At 37.4% G+C, this 20,262-nt stretch overlaps 1 protein-coding gene across 1 annotated transcript; it reads right to left on the bottom strand.

Moving 5' to 3' along the window:
* Window positions 1-1,798: 1,798 nt before the first annotated feature.
* LOC143871313 (transcription factor PCL1-like) lies at window positions 1,799-19,365 on the bottom strand. The gene is made up of 2 exons (XM_077376663.1): window positions 17,650-19,365; window positions 1,799-3,547 (listed from the first exon to the last, which is right to left on the bottom strand). Exon 1 carries the CDS (start codon window positions 18,637-18,639, stop codon window positions 17,692-17,694), a length of 948 nt encoding a protein of 315 aa, XP_077232778.1. The 5' UTR covers window positions 18,640-19,365; the 3' UTR covers window positions 1,799-3,547; window positions 17,650-17,691.
* Window positions 19,366-20,262: the final 897 nt, after the last annotated feature.

The raw sequence follows: 20,262 nt of genomic DNA on the forward strand, positions 1-20,262 counted from the left end.
AAAGTGTAAAATAAAGAAAGTAGTGCCATTATCATAACATGGTAGTGGGGATATCAGTCCCCAAAAGAATGCATTAAAGAAGTGTGATAGGATTATTTGGTAAATGGCTGGTGATTCTGGCTGTTAGGAAGAATTCTGTTCATAAAGTAGGGAATTTGGTATGTTTCATTCAATTATTTAGGAGAAATCTGACATCACTTGTTTTATCTCTCCACTCATTCAAATGAAAGACCTTCACATTGGAGGAGAAACAGAGACGAGACCCAATAAAGCCATGGCTCTTAAACCTCTCCACCTCTTTAACCGTCTCCTCTTCCCTCTCTTAATTCACCTCGCTGCAACTCCAATGGCAACTTCATCTATCTTCTCCTCCTCACACAATACTACCATATCAACAACTGTCGCTGCTCCCTCTATTTCCTTCAATTTCTCAAACTTATTACCCTCAAAACTTGAAGACCATTCTTCTTACATCAACCAACCCTCACATGAAACAGAGCTCGCCGACTCCATATACGAGCTCCGGCAAATGGGTTATGGTGTTCTTGCTCTCGCCATCGATCTCCGAATGCTGGAATTCACCAACATAGGCAGCTTCACAGCCTTCTCTCCCGATGACGAAGATGTTTTCACGGGCAGCAAAGCCTTCTTTAGTGACTTTGGGTACCATGTTGTGCCTGGAAAGAGATTGCTCTTCAAAGACATGATGGATTTGGAAGTGGGCACAGAGATGATGACCATGGAAGAGAGGAAGGTCTGCGTCACGGCCAATGGTGTCGAGTTTTCGATCAATGGCGTCAAGATAAAGAAACCAGACATTTTCTACAATGGTGTGATAGCTGTTCATGGGATTCCCACACCCTTCCCACCTGATTTCTAGAATTGGATGAAAGCATAATCAAAATTAGAGGAAATTGTCACTCCAAATGGACCTTTACCTAGCACAATGTTCTTAGCCGGCTCGTTTGAGCAACGATGGCACTAGAATCTCCCCGATAAATGTTGCATGATCTCTCAAAATAACTTCTTTTGATCTTGTAATCTCGAATATCTTGCTTTGTGTTGTGGGTGTTTTTAATCATTATAAACATTTAATCCAATCTTTGGCATTCAACTTTGAAAAAATATGGTTTTGCATGCAATTTACTATTTTGGTTTTCCATATATTTACTCTACATGTCAATTTTCAGTAAAATCTAACATTTCTCCCAATTGGCTAGCAAAGATTTTAAGCCCCTACACATAAGCATCATATTTTCAGTAATATGGCCCATACTATCCAATTTATTAAATTACATTCAGTTGAAGACATTACCAATATTGAATCATGTTTGTTAGCAAAGATCTGAAGCCCATATATAAAAAGATCATCTTGCAGTAATGTCGCCAGTGATATCCAATTTATTAATATAACATTCAGTTCAAAGAGACTACCAATATTGAACCATGTAAGCATTAGATCAGTTGCTCGATCTAATAACCTTCTGTGAAACAATCAATTACTTCGAAAGCTTAAGCTGTTAGGGTTGGTGTTATTGAATCATTTATACTTCCACACTCCTCATGTGTGGCCCCTCTTTTTTCCTTTTTGGGATTGGCAGTACAAGTGAATTTTTAATATCAATGAGCTGTTGGTTTTTGAACCCAGGACATGCAGTGAGGCAATAGCTTTCATACCATGTGAAACAACCAATTAGTCCAAAAGCTTAAGCAGTTAGAGTTGATATTATTTAATAATGTATACTTCAACACCTTTCCATGATCACACGATTAGCACTCATCAACGTGAACAAGGAAATGTAAAATGGGTTATAAACATCGATTCCTGTATAAAAGTGACAATAATAATATTGGATTCGATAGTCTATAATGTGATCAAAATACAAATGTCTGAACCTAATGCAAAGTCCCACTATTCAAGACAGTCAAACTCATGAACCTAAATGCAAAGTCCCGCTTTCAAGACATTCAAACTTATCCGCTTCTGTCATGACTCATGCGCACAATATGCTAGAAAGCAAAGGCTGCATGTACCTCTTGTTCATTAAGGCATTTTAAGGGTATCTCTTTATCTACATCTTTATCAAGTTATGTTTGCATTTATCCTATGGGGAGTGCAATATCTCATAAAACTCAAGTCAATTCAATCTAGATTCCGCTTACTTTAGAGATGAGCAGGTCATAGGGCATTTTGTTTCTTATAAACTTCCATGCATGTGCACAGGTGCAAAAATAATAATATTGGATTCAATAATCTATAATGTGATCACAATACAAACGTCCGATCCTAATGCAAACTCATCCAATTCCGTCATGCGCACAACATGCTAGAAAGCAAGGGAAGCACGTACCTCTTGTTCATTAAGGCATTTTAAGTGTCTCCTTATCTATCCTAATCAAGTTATGCTTGCATTTCACCTATGGGGGTGCAATATCTCGCAAAATTCGAGTCAATTCAATGTAGATTTTAGAGATGAGCTAATCACAGTAGACTGAAAGGAACCAAGGTCATGTTTGGACACGAATTTTTGGAAAGTGTGGAAAGGAAAAACTTTTCCAAATTTTCCTATTTTTCTACTGTATTTTTAACACATGAAAAAGACATCTTAAACCACTGAGGTTCAAGTTTTAATTAAAGGGAATTTTCCATCTAAATCATGCGGAAATTTTTTCCAACAGAAACGTTTTTCTTGCAATCCAAACAGGGCCCAGGTTAAAATGTATCAAAAATCTTTTACAGTTGATAAATGAATTCTCTTTGTAATAATAGATATACCATATAATGAATGAAAGCAATAACTCTGAATGGTAAAAACATATGGAGGGATTTTTGATTTTCCAAAACCTATAACCAAAAGATCCTCAGTAAAGGACTGTATGAAGCAACAACAACTGCTGCTCAATTGAACTGCCAGTAAACCCTAAAAATGGGATTTCTTGAAATTAAGAGGCATATCTGACATGCCTCTTTTATCCATCTTTTTAAAATAATAACTAATGTTCTTCAGATCGCACATAAAACAAGAGTTTGGTGTGACTCCTTGATTATTCTGAAGTACTCAACACTTCCTAAATATATGGTTTAGATAAAGAATACTTTGTACCAAGAAAGAGTCCAAGAACCAGTTTGCTAGGATATTACCAACATGCCATGCAATTTGATGTTTGTTTGTCTGCATCAGAGAGCTATGTCACCATGGATTATTGACAGAAAGGTATATAAGTGTGTTCTTTTTTCACATAATGGGCATATCAACACCACTATTTTTGAAGAATATTTAGATATCATAATGTGGCAACATATAGAGGTGCCCTGGTCTTTCGTCACGGGAGCTACGCCATTCGAACAAACCAGAAGGATTTCATTGAGCTAACTGAATATGTAGTTTTCTATTTTTATCCTAATAGTTTATATATTTTCCTCATTTAGAGACACAGTTGAACCATACTTAGCTGAAATGAAAAGGGTAGGAGAGGAACTCCTTGCTAATCTATCTCTGATAATGGGGATGGATCTCCAAATTCGGCATTGACGGTGGATGGGTACCTGTTAAACCAATACAAAATTTTCTAGTCGTGAATATTGGAGATGTCATTGAGGTACTTAACCTAATCTCTAGATATCTCAGTATATTTTTCATGAAGTGCTTACAGATAAAAATATAGGAAAACCATGGGTCAAGTTCAACAACTGGATCAGATGAAGGCCAAAGATAGAAGTAAACTACAAGGACTCCTCCAAAAGTATTAAACACGCTACACGACTGAGCAATCACACAGGAACACCAATTGATCTTCACAAATAATGGTACGTAGAGAAAAAACCACAAAAAAATACTGAATAAAATGCGACCAAAGTAGGCCACCCCCCAAATCCAAACAGGGAGTATTTGTAACTCTACATTTAACTTGTCCAAATTACATGAATCTTCATGCGTGTATATCAATGTATACCATTAGCTATTATTCAGCTAATGAAAGCAATGTTAATGAATAAATCCATAATTTACCGAAAGCAATTAAAGGGGAGATGGGAACAATGAAATGAAAACATGAACAGCAATTTTGAGGCCAAAGTTGGAATATTTTTTATTTTGGAAAGCTTTTAAGATGGCCGGTGGCTTTGGGATTTGTATGTTCAGGAAAAATTACAAAGTTGGTTTAGGAATATGAATAATTTAGGAAAGTTTCTAATTAGGAAATGCCATAGTGGGTTATTTTTTGTGCTGCTCTAAAATAGAAATATGGATTTGTTTCTGTTGCACACATCTAGCCCTCCCCAGACCCCGCAATGGCGGGAGCCTCGTGCACTGGGCCGCCCTTTTTTTTTATCAACAATCCTAGTTCTCAAACTTAATTTTGCACTTTGGTTTGTAAATCCAAGAGTGACAACCAAACATGATCAATCACAAAGGCCCTTTCAATTGAAATTCAAATTCTCGAAAAATTTTGGAAACCCCTTCTGGATTCAAGCATCTACAAAAGGAGTATTATAACCACCATCCTTCTTTTTTTGAATAGTTTTATGACCACCAATCCTACCACTCTAAAATATTTTAAATACAAATTCATTTGAAATATGGAAAGAAAGGAACAATCACATATTCAAAGATCGAAAGCGAGGATGTGGAAGAATTGTGCTAGATATCAAAATCTACCTCATATCGTGGACTAGAAGTGGCACAAGGAAGCAGGACTCTTCCCTGGGAGTGGGGAACCTCGATTCCCGGGTTCTTGAATCCGAGACGGGAATCTTCTCGAATCCCCAAAAACTGGGAATCCCGATTCGGATTAGCCGGAAACCCGATTCCTACTTTTGGGAATCGCGGTTTATGATTCCCCGGAAACCCGATTCCTACTTTTGGGAACCACGCCACGGTTTATGATTCCAAGCGATTCCCCTGAGATTCCCCGGCGATGCCCAACTCCCCAGCGATTCCCGGACAATTCCCCGTGCAATTCCCCGACGACTTCACGATTCCTGCTTCCGACAATCCCGGGAACCTTCGATTCTCGTTTTCAATTCAGGTTTTGATTCCCGCTTTCGATTCCCGCTCTGGCAACCTTGAAGTGGCATACTGGAGTAGAAGTGGCAAGGATGTTCCTTGCTATAGTGTGGAAGAGATTCTTACAAATTGGAAGATGGTAATGGTCAAGAGAAAAGGAGTCTCAAAGTGTTGCCAAGGTGGAGTCCACTACCTACCAAATGAGTCAAACATAATTTGAAGGGAGTTCAAAGGGCAATCTGAGCAATGCAGCTAATGACGACTTATTCCGTGATTCTAAGGGGAGAACAATCTTATCTTTCTTTGCGATTCCAACAAGACGGGAGCAAGAGCCATGGTTTTAAATTTTAGTGGACCGAAATATTTTGATTTCGGCTATTATTGAAACAAAATCCACTTGGTTTTGAAAAAATATAGAATTTCGTCCGTAATTTAGTGATTTCACTAATCTTTCGGTTGAAATATGCATAACATGCAACTTTTCATATGAAAAAAGCAAAGTTCCAGCATTTTGACAAACCCTCCTTGCTATAGTGTGGAAGAGATTCTAACAAATTGGAAGATGGTAATGATCGAGAGCAAAGGAGTCTCAAAGTGTTGCCTAGGTGGAGCCCACTACCTAACAGATGAGTCAAACATAATTTGAAGGGAGTTCAATGGGCAATCTGAGCAATGAGGCTAATGACGACTTATTCCATGATTCTAAGGGGAGAACAATCTTATCTTTCTTTGCGATTCCAACAAGACGGGAGCAAGAGCCGTGGTTTTAAATTTCAGTGGACCGAAATATTTTGATTTCGGCTATTATCGAAACAAAATCCACTTGGTTTTGGAAAAATATAGGATTTCACCTGAAATTTCAGGATTTCGTACGTAATTTCGTGATTTCGCTAATCTTTCGGTTGAAATATGCATAACATGCAACTTTTCATATGAAAAAAGCAAAGTTCCAGCATTTCAACTCCACTCGCAGAAAAAAAAAACGAGATAGACATTTCTAAAGAACAAAACATAAAAAGAAAAGCCAATGTGAAGAATCTTACATGGATTTTGGTCGTGATTTCATACCGAAACGTTTTCGTGATTTTATAAGGATTTCGACCGAAATTTTGTACTGAAACCAAAATGTTTCGGTTTCGCTGGTGACTGAAACCGAAACCGAAATTTAAAACCTTGGCAAGAGCTGTTATATGAGGTTTGATATGGTTCACTAATCATGACTCCGGTTTGTTGATTACTGAAGGTGACTCATCAAATGTTACCAAATGGGCTAGTAACGAAGTTATTGGACCTTGGAAATTACCAAACATTATTACTGAGATTAGACATCTCATCTCGCTATTTTCGCCGAAAAAAAAAGCACATGAGGCATTCAGCTAATGAAGGGGCAGACAAACTTGCTAAAGATGGAGTATATAGGGCGGGGATGATGATTGTTCCCCCTGATCCCTAAAGCCTGCAGAAATTTGGGTCTAGAATCAGGAATGGATTGATAAGGAAGAGAGTGTTTTCTGTCTTCTTGTATCTATGTTCTTGATGAAGGTTGTGGTTGTTAGCCTGGGTGGCACCTTGTCCCATGGGAAACCATTGTGTCACTAGATCTCTTTAATAAAACTGTAACATTAAAAAAATCCATTTGAAATTAGAGAAGCAGTAGAAAATAATTTTGCATTTATATTAAGGCCATATCACAGAGAAAGAAGATAAGGATTGAAGCTATACAAGGATGACAAGAATGAAAAAGTAACCACTTTTTTTTTAACCCGGAATTATGCACCAAGGGCCCGGAGCGGACCCAAAATTTTTATTAATGCTTAAAAGAAACAATACACTAGCTTAAAGAAATCATCTGGACGTGACCCAAAACTAATCTAAAACATATTTACAATTGACACATATTGAAATATGATTAAGGAAAAACTATTGTCCTCAGATTGGGTAAGGCCAATCTATAACATCTGCTTGCTCCTCTCGCTACTCTGGGAAGATCCCTCCCACTTATAGTACTGCTTGTTATCTCGAGTAAAACACCCCTCCTTGGCCAAGGCGTCAGCGGTTCCGTTCGCCTCCCGATAAATGTGAGTTAAAGTTGGAGAACAATTTTGTATTAGCTCCTTAATCTCATTCCAAAAGCATTTTATTCTCCACAGTATCTGGAACTTTGATTGGGCCATTTTCACTATCGTTTTGCTATCAGATTCAATAGAGATATCATACATTTAGGGGCCGTTTGGATACGCGGATTTTAGAATCCGGGATTTCTTCAAAATTGTATCTAAGAGACAAGAGAAGAAGCCGACCAGACGTCGTTTTTGGCTCGTGTTTGACTTCTCGCCCTTCTTTCTGTCAGCAAGAGAGTAGCAGATCCTCCCATATTTCCAGGTTTTCGAAATCTCAGGATGCGGGAGAGATTTTTAAAACCTGAATTTCTCACTTAAAATCCAAGAAACACTGTGAGGACAGCATACATCAGCTTGATCATGAACCCTCTTTTACACTGTTTTCAAACTAAAAACCTGGATTCTAAAATCCGTGTATCCAAACGGCCCCTTAGTTTTTTTACATAATTTGAGGTCTTCTAGTAGCGCTCTGCACTCTGCCTGCACACTCGATCCAATCATATAGTAAATCGGAAAATGTCATAACCAAATTAGTGCCTCCTCCACCTGATCACCCTAGATTCCCTTTGCTCCATCTATGTTGAGCTTAATGTTCTCGGGCTTGGGAGACTCCAGTAAATCGTCAAAAGTCCCTGACCCTCGGCCACTATGTTAGTAATATGAACCAATCCAATATCTCCAATCAGCCTACTTATTTCTTGCTTAGCTTGGAGTGCTTGTAGTGCGATCATACACAATTTTTTAACCTTCCACTCTATTAATCTGTTTTGAGAGTACTTTCCTTCCATTCTTCTATTACACCTCTCAAGCCATATCTCCATAGAGTGAAAAGAGCCGTTGAGATCATTACTTTGCTATTAACTTATTGTTTCTCCAGTTGGCCAACTTGATCCATGCCAATAATCTTTGATGAACAGTTAGATTTCCCCATTTGTCTACTTATATAATCTCATTAGAGTTCCCCACACGACATTGTGGTAGAGCAGTTTGTGCAGTTAAGACATCGTGGCCAGAAAAGGTCCACATAGTCAGGCTCAACTTATGCAGCAAAGAAGAATGCCTTGTTGCTAATCAGAAAAAAAGTATCATACCATATGCATTAAAAATCTTTTGGTATAAAGGGATTTTATACATTATAACTTCATACTTTACACAGGATACCTCACCAGTAAAAGAAAATCTCTAGAAGATATGAAACATTCTAAAAGTTACCATGCTGACTGCATAAAAATTACTCCCAGGTTGTTAACTATGTCAAAGAAAGTCAGCTCACTCAAAGAGTGAAAAATGCATGTATAGTATTCCTGGCCATAGTGGGCTTGGAAATTGTTGTTCTCAATATCTACATATTATGCAGAGCCAAACATGATAATGACTGAGGCTTGCAGTCGCCCTGCACCAGAAATTACAGATTACAAGAACTCTTATAATTCCTTCGCAGGAAAATTTTTTTAAAAAAAAGAAATAATTTGGTGAAGAGATTCTAATTTTCCCTAATTATTGTCTCTGGTGTTACAGATTCGGAACAATGACAAATACAAAAGTATTGAACACAGAGCTGTGACAAATGAGAATAAGGCAAGGATTTCTTGTGTCGTTTGTATTCCCAAGTGATGGTATGGAAATTGAGTCATTGCAACAGATGGGGAATTGTCAACAACATCCCGGAATGTACAAAAAGATAAAATATGGAGATTATTTTAGGCATTCTATAAAGCGGTATATGGAAAAAAGCTCACACTCAATTTCCAAATTTAAAAAATCCTCTGACCTCTTAGTCTAAAAGAATAGTGCTTTCAAGTTTCAACACAGTATCTACAAGGGTCTGCCTTCTATACACTCAATTGGTTATTATTCCCACTTTGGGGCTTATGGGCTTATTTCAGCAGTGAACAAAATCACAATAACACCAGTATCATTTTTGGTTTCTGTTTTATTCATCCTCAGTATGCAGTATTCATGAAAGGTTATTTTTCAATTAACTGTTTATAATTGTTTTCAAACAGATATGTAATATAAAATACTTGCATTATATCTTATTTTATTTATTGGCATCACAAATGCAACTTTGGGACATACATGGGCTAGGGTACACATCTTTGTTTTTAAAATCGCAGTTACAAAATTCGAAAAACAAAGCAAGGAAAAAAATAAAAAACAATCAGGTAATATTTCACTGATAAACATTGGGGCTTCAAAATAGCCACAGGTAGCCATCAATTCTACCAAAACACTGATCAGTGTCACAAGCATACAAGAGTGAGGAGCACATGTGCTCAAGAAATGGGAGCAGACCAGTACACACTCGGCAATAACTTAAAGACCACAAGTGAAGACAAACACTAGAACCCTGGATATGGGTTTGACCTGCAAATCCGAATTCAGCTCTTGTGCTATGCATAGGCAAATTCTCTATCTACTAACCACAAATTATTTACGTCATGTTTTTTTTCTTTTTTTGGACGGTAGCAGATTTCATTAATAAGAGGGCGACCGAGTAAGTGCACCCCATGAAAAACATAAAAGCCCAAGCATACAGGGCAAAAGAAGAAAAAAGTGCACCCCACTTATGGAGGAAGGGAATAAAAAATCTCTAGACTCTGTTTGTCTACTCCCTCCCTAGCTAATCTATCTGTGATCCCATTTGCCGATCTTCTTACACGCATAAAAGATAAGGAAACACCGTCGAACCTATCACGGATCTCATCAAAGTATTGAGCGAATCTTCAAGGGAGACTGAAGAACCTCTAAGCCATTTTATGACATTGAGAGCATCTCCTGCTATTACTTTATCCAGGTGATTCCTATGAAGATGAATAATTCCCTGGTGAGGAGCAGCTTCACTCGCATCTGTTACCCCAATAAGCCTAGAAAAAGCCCAAATGACTTCTCTCCTGGTATCCCTTAGAACACCGAAATGACACAAAATGACAGAAATATTTATGTTTTCATCCATACCGAAAGTGATGCAGATAATAGGCCAATAAGTGGCATATTTGCCCATTAGGATTTATATTTCCATGTTATTTAGTTTAGGAATTTATTTTCCATGTTATTTTAGTTTCTAGGAATTTTTATTCAATATTTACTTTTTAGGGATTCTTAAATTAGGCAGTTTCCTTATTTTAAGGACTTCTAATTGCCTATATATAGGCCTTATGTAGTAGAGATTATTAACTTTAAATGATTAATTGAATTAGATTCTCCCCTCTAATTTCCTCCCTTCTTCTCCTCATCTTTCTCCTCTATTCCTCTTCTTCTCTCTTCTGATTTCTTCTCTTCTCTCCCTAAATTCAGGTTATTTTCGTCTCCTCCCCCTATTCTTCTAATTCTATCCCCTTTAGTCTATTTCTCTCCCCTTTCCTCAATTTCTCTTCACGGTGCTGCATCAGAAAGACATACCAAACTGATTCAAATCCAAATAATGAAACTCCACAGAATGCTTCAATAACAGTTATATGAAAAAATACGATGCTGTATTGACTACATAAGAAAAGATAATACTGTGATGAAAAATAATAATAAAATACAACAACCGAACAGAAATTTTGAAAAATACATGAAGACTGAAAGCACAACAAACACTCCACAAACAAAGGATCTTCAACAGATTTTGATATAGATAGTTCTGGAATGCACTGAAGCTTCAACACAGTACTCAAATTGAGAAGTGGTTACTGAAAGCGGTCAAGTTTCTGAAGAGGGAACTATCTAGAAAAGACTTCTCTTTCCATTTTTTTCGTGAGAAGGTGAATCATGTGCATTCTCTTGTCCACAAAAAAAAAAAATGATCCAAAAAGGGACAGTTGAAGGTAAGGCTTGTCTCCCACTAACAAAACGAGTTGCAGATGATAAAATTGATTATCTTCATTCATGTTAGGTCCCATTATCCTTGAAAGAGATGGTATTTACCAGTTCAAGAGAGAGAGAGAGAGAGAGAGAGAGAGAGAGAGAGAGAGAGAGAGAGAGAGAGAGAGAGAGAGATGGTATTTATTACAGCTATTTTGAAAAATAAGTTAAATTAACTTAAGTTATTGAAAGGAAAGGAAAGGTACTTTGGCAAGTCTCCTTTCTTGCTACTATTTGGGTGATCCGGAGGAAAGAGATGCAAGGGTTTTCAAGGGATTCGCAAAGGGAGCCCAGTACATCTTCAATAAAGTGATTGCCCTAACTATATCTTGGGTGAAAACTTTGCCATGCTTTCATTTTGTATATGCTATTGATCTATGGCATGGATGGGAAGAAATATGTAATGGGTTTAGTATGGATCCCAAAGTAGTTCAAGTGTGGAAGCCTCCATCACAAGGGATTCTTAAGCTAAACTTTGATGGGTCTAGCATGGGGAATGCAGGGCCTTCGGGCATTGGAGGCCTTTTGAGGGATGAAGATGGCGTGGTGTTATGGGCATTTAGGGGGCCAATTGGTGTGGCGGATGCCAAGTGAAGCGGACTTAAATAAGGTGGTGGTTGAAGGGGATTCTCTCAATGTCATTCGATGGCTAAGAGATCCTCACGGGGTACCTTGGAGATTCGCCGCTTTGTTTGATGAGATCTAGGATATAAATGGGGCAGCATCAATATCCTTCACTCATATTAGGCAGTCAGCGAATGGCGAGGCGGATAGATTAGCCAGAGAGGGAGTTTGTAGGGAGAGCATTGAGCTCCTTGATTTCCTTACTCCCTAATCTTTCGATTTCTTCATGTATTCTTTTCTTTTTCAATTATATGGTTCTGTACTTTGAGGGACCTTCTTGGTCTATGTCCTTTAATGAAATTTCTTTGCCATTCAAAAAACAAAACTTCTGTTATTGGACGAGTGCCTAAGAAAACTTTTATGTATGAGGTCTTGGTTTCAAATCTTCCAAATATGCATTTTTACAAACCCTAAGAAACTAGAATGTCAACCCAAATAACTATCATAGAGATTTATCCAAGCTGTGTCAATTCAGAAAGGGGGAGTCCCCATGGGATTCAAATTAAAAGTGGGGCATCACAAGAATATGAAAGGGTGCTAACACCCATTCATTGGGTAAAGGGGTGTTTGAAATAGTGTATTTGACTGTAGAAAGCCACTTGAAGGAACATCCAGGAACAGCAGAAGTCTAAAGATGGGTGTTCCAGGAGTAATTAAGTCATTAGAAAATACTTTCAAATCACTGCAAAATCCACATAAATTTCCATAGCCATGGTCTGTCAAAAAATAGAAAGTTAATTTGTTTCCTAGAGTTTTGTTTAGTATTTTTTATTTTTTTTTGGTCAGTAGTTTTGTTTAGTATTTTGTATGAGCATTTTGTGTCCATCTAACTTTTGGTAGTCGCCCTGTGGATTTACAAACCGAAATGTGAAACAGTTGAAATTTGACCTCATTATGTCGTGTAGCCAACTTGCCACAACCCTTTTACAATCAGTATGCTCGTTTTGGTAAAGGGGAAATATTTCCCTAAGGAAAACGACTATTAGTAACATGTCTCGATGGTTATCTCCTATAATCCTACATCCTTGTCATTGGCCTATGTCAATCACAATTGGGTTTCAACAGTATTTTCATGTTTTTTTTCTGAGCGATAACAAAAAGATAATTAAATCTGAGAAAGTGTCACAAAATGATTACAGGACGACATGTCCCTAACTAAACAGAAAATAGAAGTTAAGCCAGTTCAAGATGTATCAGGGCATCATTTCCCCAACTACAAGAGCATTTCAGTCTACTTTCTCTTCTTGTCAAATTGTCTGCAATGGTACTCTCAGATCTTTGGATATGTTTGAAATTTGGGAATCCATATGAATATTGAATCCACTTCCTCATTATGTCGTGTAGCCAACTTGCCACAACCCTTTTACAATCAGTATGCTCGTTTTGGTAAAGGGGAAATATTTCCCTAAGGAAAACGACTATTAGTAACATGTCTCGATGGTTATCTCCTATAATCCTACATCCTTGTCATTGGCCTATGTCAATCACAATTGGGTTTCAACAGTATTTTCATGTTTTTTTCTGAGCGATAACAAAAAGATAATTAAATCTGAGAAAGTGTCACAAAATGATTACAGGACGACATGTCCCTAACTAAACAGAAAATAGAAGTTAAGCCAGTTCAAGATGTATCAGGGCATCATTTCCCCAACTACAAGAGCATTTCAGTCTACTTTCTCTTCTTGTCAGATTGTCTGCAATGGTACTCTCAGATCTTTGGATATGTTTGAAATTTGGGAATCCATATGAATATTGAATCCACTTCACTCACACCCACAGTCCTAGCAAGGCACTCATTGTTGTGCCACATTCTTTGAATAGCCAACCGCCAATAAAAATCCAGATAATTCTTTCATAAATAAGCAAATTGATGAGGATAGCTTATCCAAGAAATCAAACCCAAGCTTTTTAAGTTTCAAGACATTCTAGGAAGACGAAGAAGAGAAGAAAAGCTGGGGTTCAAAAGTAGCCGTATTTCTGATCTCTGTCACAAATATCTCCGATATTTTCAAAATATAGTGATTTTATCACAACATTTTGATAAATGACAAAATTCTGAAATAATCCCGAGGTTTCAAAAAATATAGCGATATTTTCATTTTCAATCATTTATCGCGATAATATGACGATTTTTTTATGATTTTTTTTTTCTCAAATTATTTGTTTTCATTTATTTTTTTAAAATTTTTATTTCTATTGATTTTTCCAGCGATTAACCCCAAAAAATAGAAAAAACTTAATATATCGTGAGATTTTCCCTTGCCGAGAAATTCCCAAGAATGATATTTGTAATGCAGCTTCTCATGTCAGCAGTATTAGAAAATAACTCATATGTAACACTGATGTATATAAGCTATTGTAAACCCATTTTCAAAATTAATCCATTGCTTTCTCCCTCACATGGCGTTCTCTCTCCTCTCTTTCTTTCCTCTCCTCTTCTTCACATGGTGATTTTACTGATATTAATGTGGTGATCAATCAAAGGTAACACTAAAGGCCAAGATCTGTCACCGCAAAGGGGTAATTTATCCTTCATTCATTGTTCTTCTTCTATCCATTTCACTTCTTTCTTTCCTTCGAAATCACTACATATCCTGTTGTTCTTTCATTTTTAAAATCAATCCATTAACTTTTAAAAAAACCCTAGATTTTCCTTTCTTTCAATCCAAAACCTTTTTCAAAAAAACCCAAGCCTCCATCTCCAACCTCACGAATTCCTCTCTCTAGGGTTTTTTCTATTTCTTTTTCTAATCTTGAATTCTCTTGCTAATGTGCATCTCACTTAAGGCTCTCATTATGATATAACAAAAGTAAGTGTCCTTATACAAAAGATAGAGCCCACACTCCCAAATTTATCAGATGCCTTACTTAAATAAATGCATTTTATCAACCCCTCAACGAAAAACCAGTCCAACCTATTCTTATCCTTCCATTCGAAATCTTAAACCCATTCTCCATATCTCTTCCAAGCCCTAATCTCTCTTCCTCGCATTTTAGTTCTCCTCTTTCTTCCCATATCCATTTTTTCTCCTTTCTTTTGTCTTTCCCAGTAACCAATGTCTTGTCCATATTTTCCCATATCTTTGTTTCCTTCCTTTAACTCTTCCTCCACTCCTAGGACCATTGCTTTCAGGAATTTGCCTCATCTTGTGACCATCAAACTCAAAAATGCTAATTTAACATTTTTGAAACGTCCAAATCCTCATTATGCCTGCTCTCAAGGCATTCTTGATCGCCTAAAAGGCCTCTCTCTTAAACATAATATGTTAAGGAGGAAAAAATATTTTTATTTCTATCTCCACTGAATCCGGCATGAAATGCCCAAAATATGTTTATTTCTATCTCCGCCGAAACACATTGAAATTGAAAGGCATACTGAAATTGAAACCTTAAGCAAATATGCTACATTGTTTTGGTCAAAACATGGAAACTTGTCAGTTTCTATTGAAATTTAAGAAGAAATCCAGTACAGTCACAAAATGGATAGTATGATGAAACATTAGAAAATGCTAGAAAAATATTTATTTGTTATAAAATAAGAAAATAATTAATTTATTGTATTAAAAATTATAAATTAATAAATAAAATTTCAAAATCATAAAAAATCAGGTTTGAAAAAGAAATTATACAAATAACACAATTCATACTATTTTTGTGTTATATAGTACATTTTATAATATTAGAAAAAAATTGATATTATTAAAAATAAAAAGGATCATTTGACATTCAAAAAAGACTAACAAAATAAAGGCATGTACATATTTAACCATGCCATGTTATACATAAAATTTATGTTGCATTTTCTCACTATTTTATAATTTTTATAACTTTTTAGTAAAATATTAAAAATTATTTGAAAAAAAAAAGTATCTGTCATTTTGTGTATACTGCCCTTATATGAATTGCATATGAAATGTGGTATATGTATATGTATGAATGCTCATCCAAGTTGCATTTGAAATGTGCTATGTACTGAATTATCAGACATTTGCGATAACGCAGGACAAAAGGTGGTTGATATTGTTAAAAACCATGGTAGGTATTTGATGTCACAAGGTGTATCTAAGGGTGTGGATAGTTTGGGGAGGCAGATCTTCTTGTTGATCGTCCAGTGGGCTTCAATACTTCCAGCTTTTAGAGAAACTAGATGAAACCAGATGGCAATAAGACTAGCTACAAATTGGGTCTTTAAATTAAAGACGAAACCAGATGGCAAGGTTGACAGGTATAAGACTCACTTAGTGGCCAAGGGATACAATCAACAACAAGGGCTAGAATACGATGGAACATTTAGCACAATTTTCAAACCAAACACAGTTAAATTAGTCTTAGCAATGGCTTACATATATAGTCACCCACGGCCCATCAATCAAAGGGACATTAAAAATGCATCTTTACTTGGAAAGTTGAAGGAAGATATAAGTGATTTTGTCTGTCGTATTTGATCTAATGGGTTGGTATCAACTTTTCATCATTTTCGACGTTGATGATCCTTACAAGCAAATGTAAGAGTTCATTTGAGCTAGAGTAAGGAAAGACAAGCAGCCCAAACACTGAAATCCATTCAAAAGGCAAAGAAAGTGCACATAAGACCAGACATTCCTCTTTACCAAACTTCTGCATGGACAAAAGAAAGACTACACAAATTGACGGGCCAATGATGTGGACACTATAAAAAATCCAAAACGGAGACTCAGGCCAATAAGATCAAGTGCTGGTAATTGAAGAAAGCGCAATGTCTTTAAACATCGGGAGAACTGGAGTATAAAAGGGAACTAAAAAGCTTAGGTCTTTTCAAAAGCCTCTTTCTTTTCTTCTTCTGTTTTTTTTTTTTTTTGAATGGTACTAAATCATTAATGAAAAAGGAGGAACATACATAGCTGGCCGAGCAAGTCAGCTAGAAAGAAACAAAGAAAAAGAAAGCAATACAACAAAAGGAAAAAGACAACTCCATCATGGGGGAAGGAAATCGAAGAGGACAAGCTCCCTTCTAGCAACTCCTTCCCGCACCAATCTGTCAGCCTCCGAGTTTGCTGACCGCCGTACATGACGGAAGGAAACACAGGAGTTTCCCACCCTCTCCAAAATCTCGTCTATCCAGGGAGGAAGTGCCAAGGGGGTGGACTACCACCCTTCAACCATCTAATAACATTCAGGAAATCACCCTCCACTATCACATTATCCATGAGGGATGGCTCAATAATCCTGACTCCCTAAGGAACTGCCCTAACCTCCTCTTCATTAGAAACTACAACCCCGAGAGGACCAGAAAAGGCCAACTTCGTAGCACCTACCTCGTCTCTCAGAAGGTCACCGACCCCAACAGGGCCAGGGCTGCCCAAACTCTGCCAGTTAGTCATCCCTCAAGGATGATACATAAAGATTTTCCAGCGAGTCAAGTACCACAAACTTGACTCCAAATATCCGTAGTGAAGACATGAAGATGAGATGATCAACGTCACTGTATTTTCTATCTCGTGGTCTGCAAGTTGATAACATCACATAAAACACCCCAATCAAACTGATACATCAGACATGCATAACTTTTAATAAACCAACAAAAATTACAAGCAGAGTAATTATTTATCATGTTGTAAATGTGGGATTTAATATGGAGTCTTTGCTTTGAAATTGCATTTCATGACTTCATATATATTACTCCAATCTATCTAGAAGATCATATTCCACTCTGTCATCTAACTGGTCATTTCTGCCAGTGAATCATCTACATAATCAGAAGTTTGAAGGAAACCTTCAATCCTATATGACCAAAAGTGAGTTTAATGCATGAGATCTTTAAAGGGTGAGAAAGTCCTGACGCATAAACCATTATTTAAAAGCATCAGAGGTCAAAGATTTGTTTCTTAATTTCTATTTGACGCGACAAAAGAACTAGGGGTTGATTTCTGAATTGTCGATGGTACAATTAGACCAAAAAATCCCAAATTTTGGGAAGGAAAACTCAAATTTAAAGATGAAGCTAACTGGAGAATGCAGCACCAATTCTTACAAAAAATAATAACAAACCACAAGAAGATCAAAAGCCATACCTCTTAGATGGTATCAATGGCAATTGCAAATCAGGGAAAAATTTATTTATCACTTGCAGTAACATGGGGAAACGACATATTATAAGGATGCGAACCAAAGTTGTTTCCAGACCAATCTCTCTGCTGCTCCTTAAACATGTTATAAGGATGCGAACCGAACCCATGATATCCCACAGCCGGATTATTCATCGGCATTCCCACATGCCCATGACCATGGGCCATGCCAAGAACTGGCATAGGCATTGGCATAGGCATCATATGTGCGCCATAAGGCATAGGAACCGGCATGGGCCCGGCAGATTCTTGAAAACTCTGCGGCACAGGGGCCGACCCAAAGAGCTGATCCGACGAAGAGGGACCCTCATTTGACAAACCCTGCATCCTTTTAAGGTACAGTCTATACTTTTGGAGATGACTTGCGACATTCTCTCTCGTCAAACCCTCGACATTCATTAACTGCATAATTGTCTTTGGAACGGCTTTCGTAATCCCTAGATGTTCCACAACATCAATGAATCTCTTATGAAGCTGCGAAGTCCAAACTAACCGGGACCGTTTGAGAGCCCGTGTAGAGGGATCATGATCATCGTTCGAATTATCGGTCCCATGTAATTCAGAATCAACCTCTTCTGTTGTATCCAATTTCCGCCCCTTTCGAGATTCCGTCCACACCTCGTCTGATTCCTCCATCAAAACTTCATTTTGATTACAATCTTCGCCAAAAGAGGGAAGTGATTTGAGATTACCAGAGACGAAATTGGACAAGTTTTGCCTACGGAGGGTTGAAAGCGTGTTTTGTGATGCTCTATTCACCTCAAGCTCGGTTTTTCGAGGCACGGGGCTTATACTAAAGGCCGATGCGAGCTCTGGAGAGATCAACGGTTGAGATAACGGCATCAGATCATCTACACTCGGCAATCCAACCTCCCATTCCGTCACGCGTGATTCCTCACCACCTCCATAATCCATATTCTCCTCTTCTTCCCCCATAAAGAAACCCTAGAATCGCTTCTCAATACCGAATATAGAACAAAAACAGCAAAATGAATAAAAAGAAAAAGAAAGCTGGATCTAAAGCCACTGGATTTCTAGAAAAAAAAAAAAGAATGAGAAACAAACTAGGGTTTTGAGATAGGGATAATAGAATTCCACGAAAAGATTTGGGAATTCGACTAGCTCCGATAAACAAACCCTAGAATCACTTCCCCAATAAGAATAAAAAGAAGAAGAAAGATCGATCTAAACAAAGAATGAGAAAGAAACTAGGGTTTTGTGAAAGGACGAACAGAAATCCACGAAAAGATTCGTGAATTCGAACATGGAAACGAGAAACTGGGACAAAAACAGGAAGAAAAAGAAGAAAAATCGATCTCAAGCGCTTGGATTTCTAGAAACAAAGAATGAGGAAAGAAAACTAGGGTTTTTTGAAAGGGGGGAATGGAATTCCACGAAAATATTCGGGAATTCGACTAGCTCGGAAAGGAAAACGAGAAATTAGGGTTTTTTTGGTGGAAAGTCGAAGAAAAAAAGGTCCGAAGCCCCTGGATTTCTGCAATCAAAGAATGAGAGAGAGAAAAACTAGGGTTTTGAGAAAGGGGCGAACAGAATTTCATGAAAAGATTTGGGAATCAGATAGGTCTGACATGGAAACAGAGAAATTAGGGTTTTTTGTTGAAGAACTCAGAAAAAGTCAGAGAGAAGATATTTCCACAAGATATTTCATAGTTCTGACAAAAAAAGGGTGCGCGTATTAAAAAAGGACTTCTTTTTAGCTTTTGGTTGTTAAGAGAAAAAGTGCAATGTCTGATTCGAGATCCTTTCTGTCAAAATGTACACGTGGCAGCCTCAGCCTGATATTTTTGATTCGCATTACATTTTTTTTTTCTCTGTTTTACTACTGTTTTCTATGTTCGCTTTCCTTTCACAATCGGTTTTTTGACGTTTTGGCGTTTTTCTCTCTTTTTGGTACTGCTACTGCCACACTCTCTTCGGTCTACCGCACTGATGCACGCTTATTGTTTACTGTTATTAATTAGGGAAAAATACACTTAGACCTCCTGTGGTTTCGGACACATTCAACTTAACCCCTAATGTTTAAAAAGTTACAAGTAGACCCCCTGTGGTTTCAATTTGTGTAAGGTAGACCCCCTCAGTTGACGGTTCGTCCATAGATTGAAGGGTTAGGATGATCTGATGGAGCTGACTTTTTAGGCACACCCTATCTATGTCAGGGCCCATCATCTGTGGATTCACATCTGGTCTTGATTTTGAATCGTCTAGGTATTATCATGTTGTTACACCATATAATGAGATTTTATATGGTGTAACCCGTATCTTTCAAACAAGTACTGTACGGACTACATCATAGGATGATCTAAACCGTCCATGTGATGGAACACAACGTAAATAGGTTGTGCCCCAAAATTCATTTCCATAGGATGATCCTATCCCTCCGATCTATGGATGAATTGCATATTATGAAAATACATAGATCGGAGGGCTTGGATCATCCTATGAAAATGACTTTTTGGGCACAACCTATTTACGATATGTCCCATCATATGGACGGTTTAAATCATCCTATAGTATGGTCCGTGAAGTACTTTCTAAATA

Source organism: Tasmannia lanceolata, unplaced genomic scaffold (assembly GCF_043159265.1).
Source record: "Tasmannia lanceolata isolate RefF3 unplaced genomic scaffold, GAP_Taslan_0.1 ptg000002l, whole genome shotgun sequence".
NCBI lineage: Eukaryota > Viridiplantae > Streptophyta > Magnoliopsida > Canellales > Winteraceae > Tasmannia > Tasmannia lanceolata.

What these genes read in the sequence shown, in the direction of transcription:
- LOC143871313 (XM_077376663.1), bottom strand. Translation starts at nt 18,639, where the DNA reads ATGGGGGAAGAAGAGGAGAATATGGATTATGGAGGTGGTGAGGAATCA.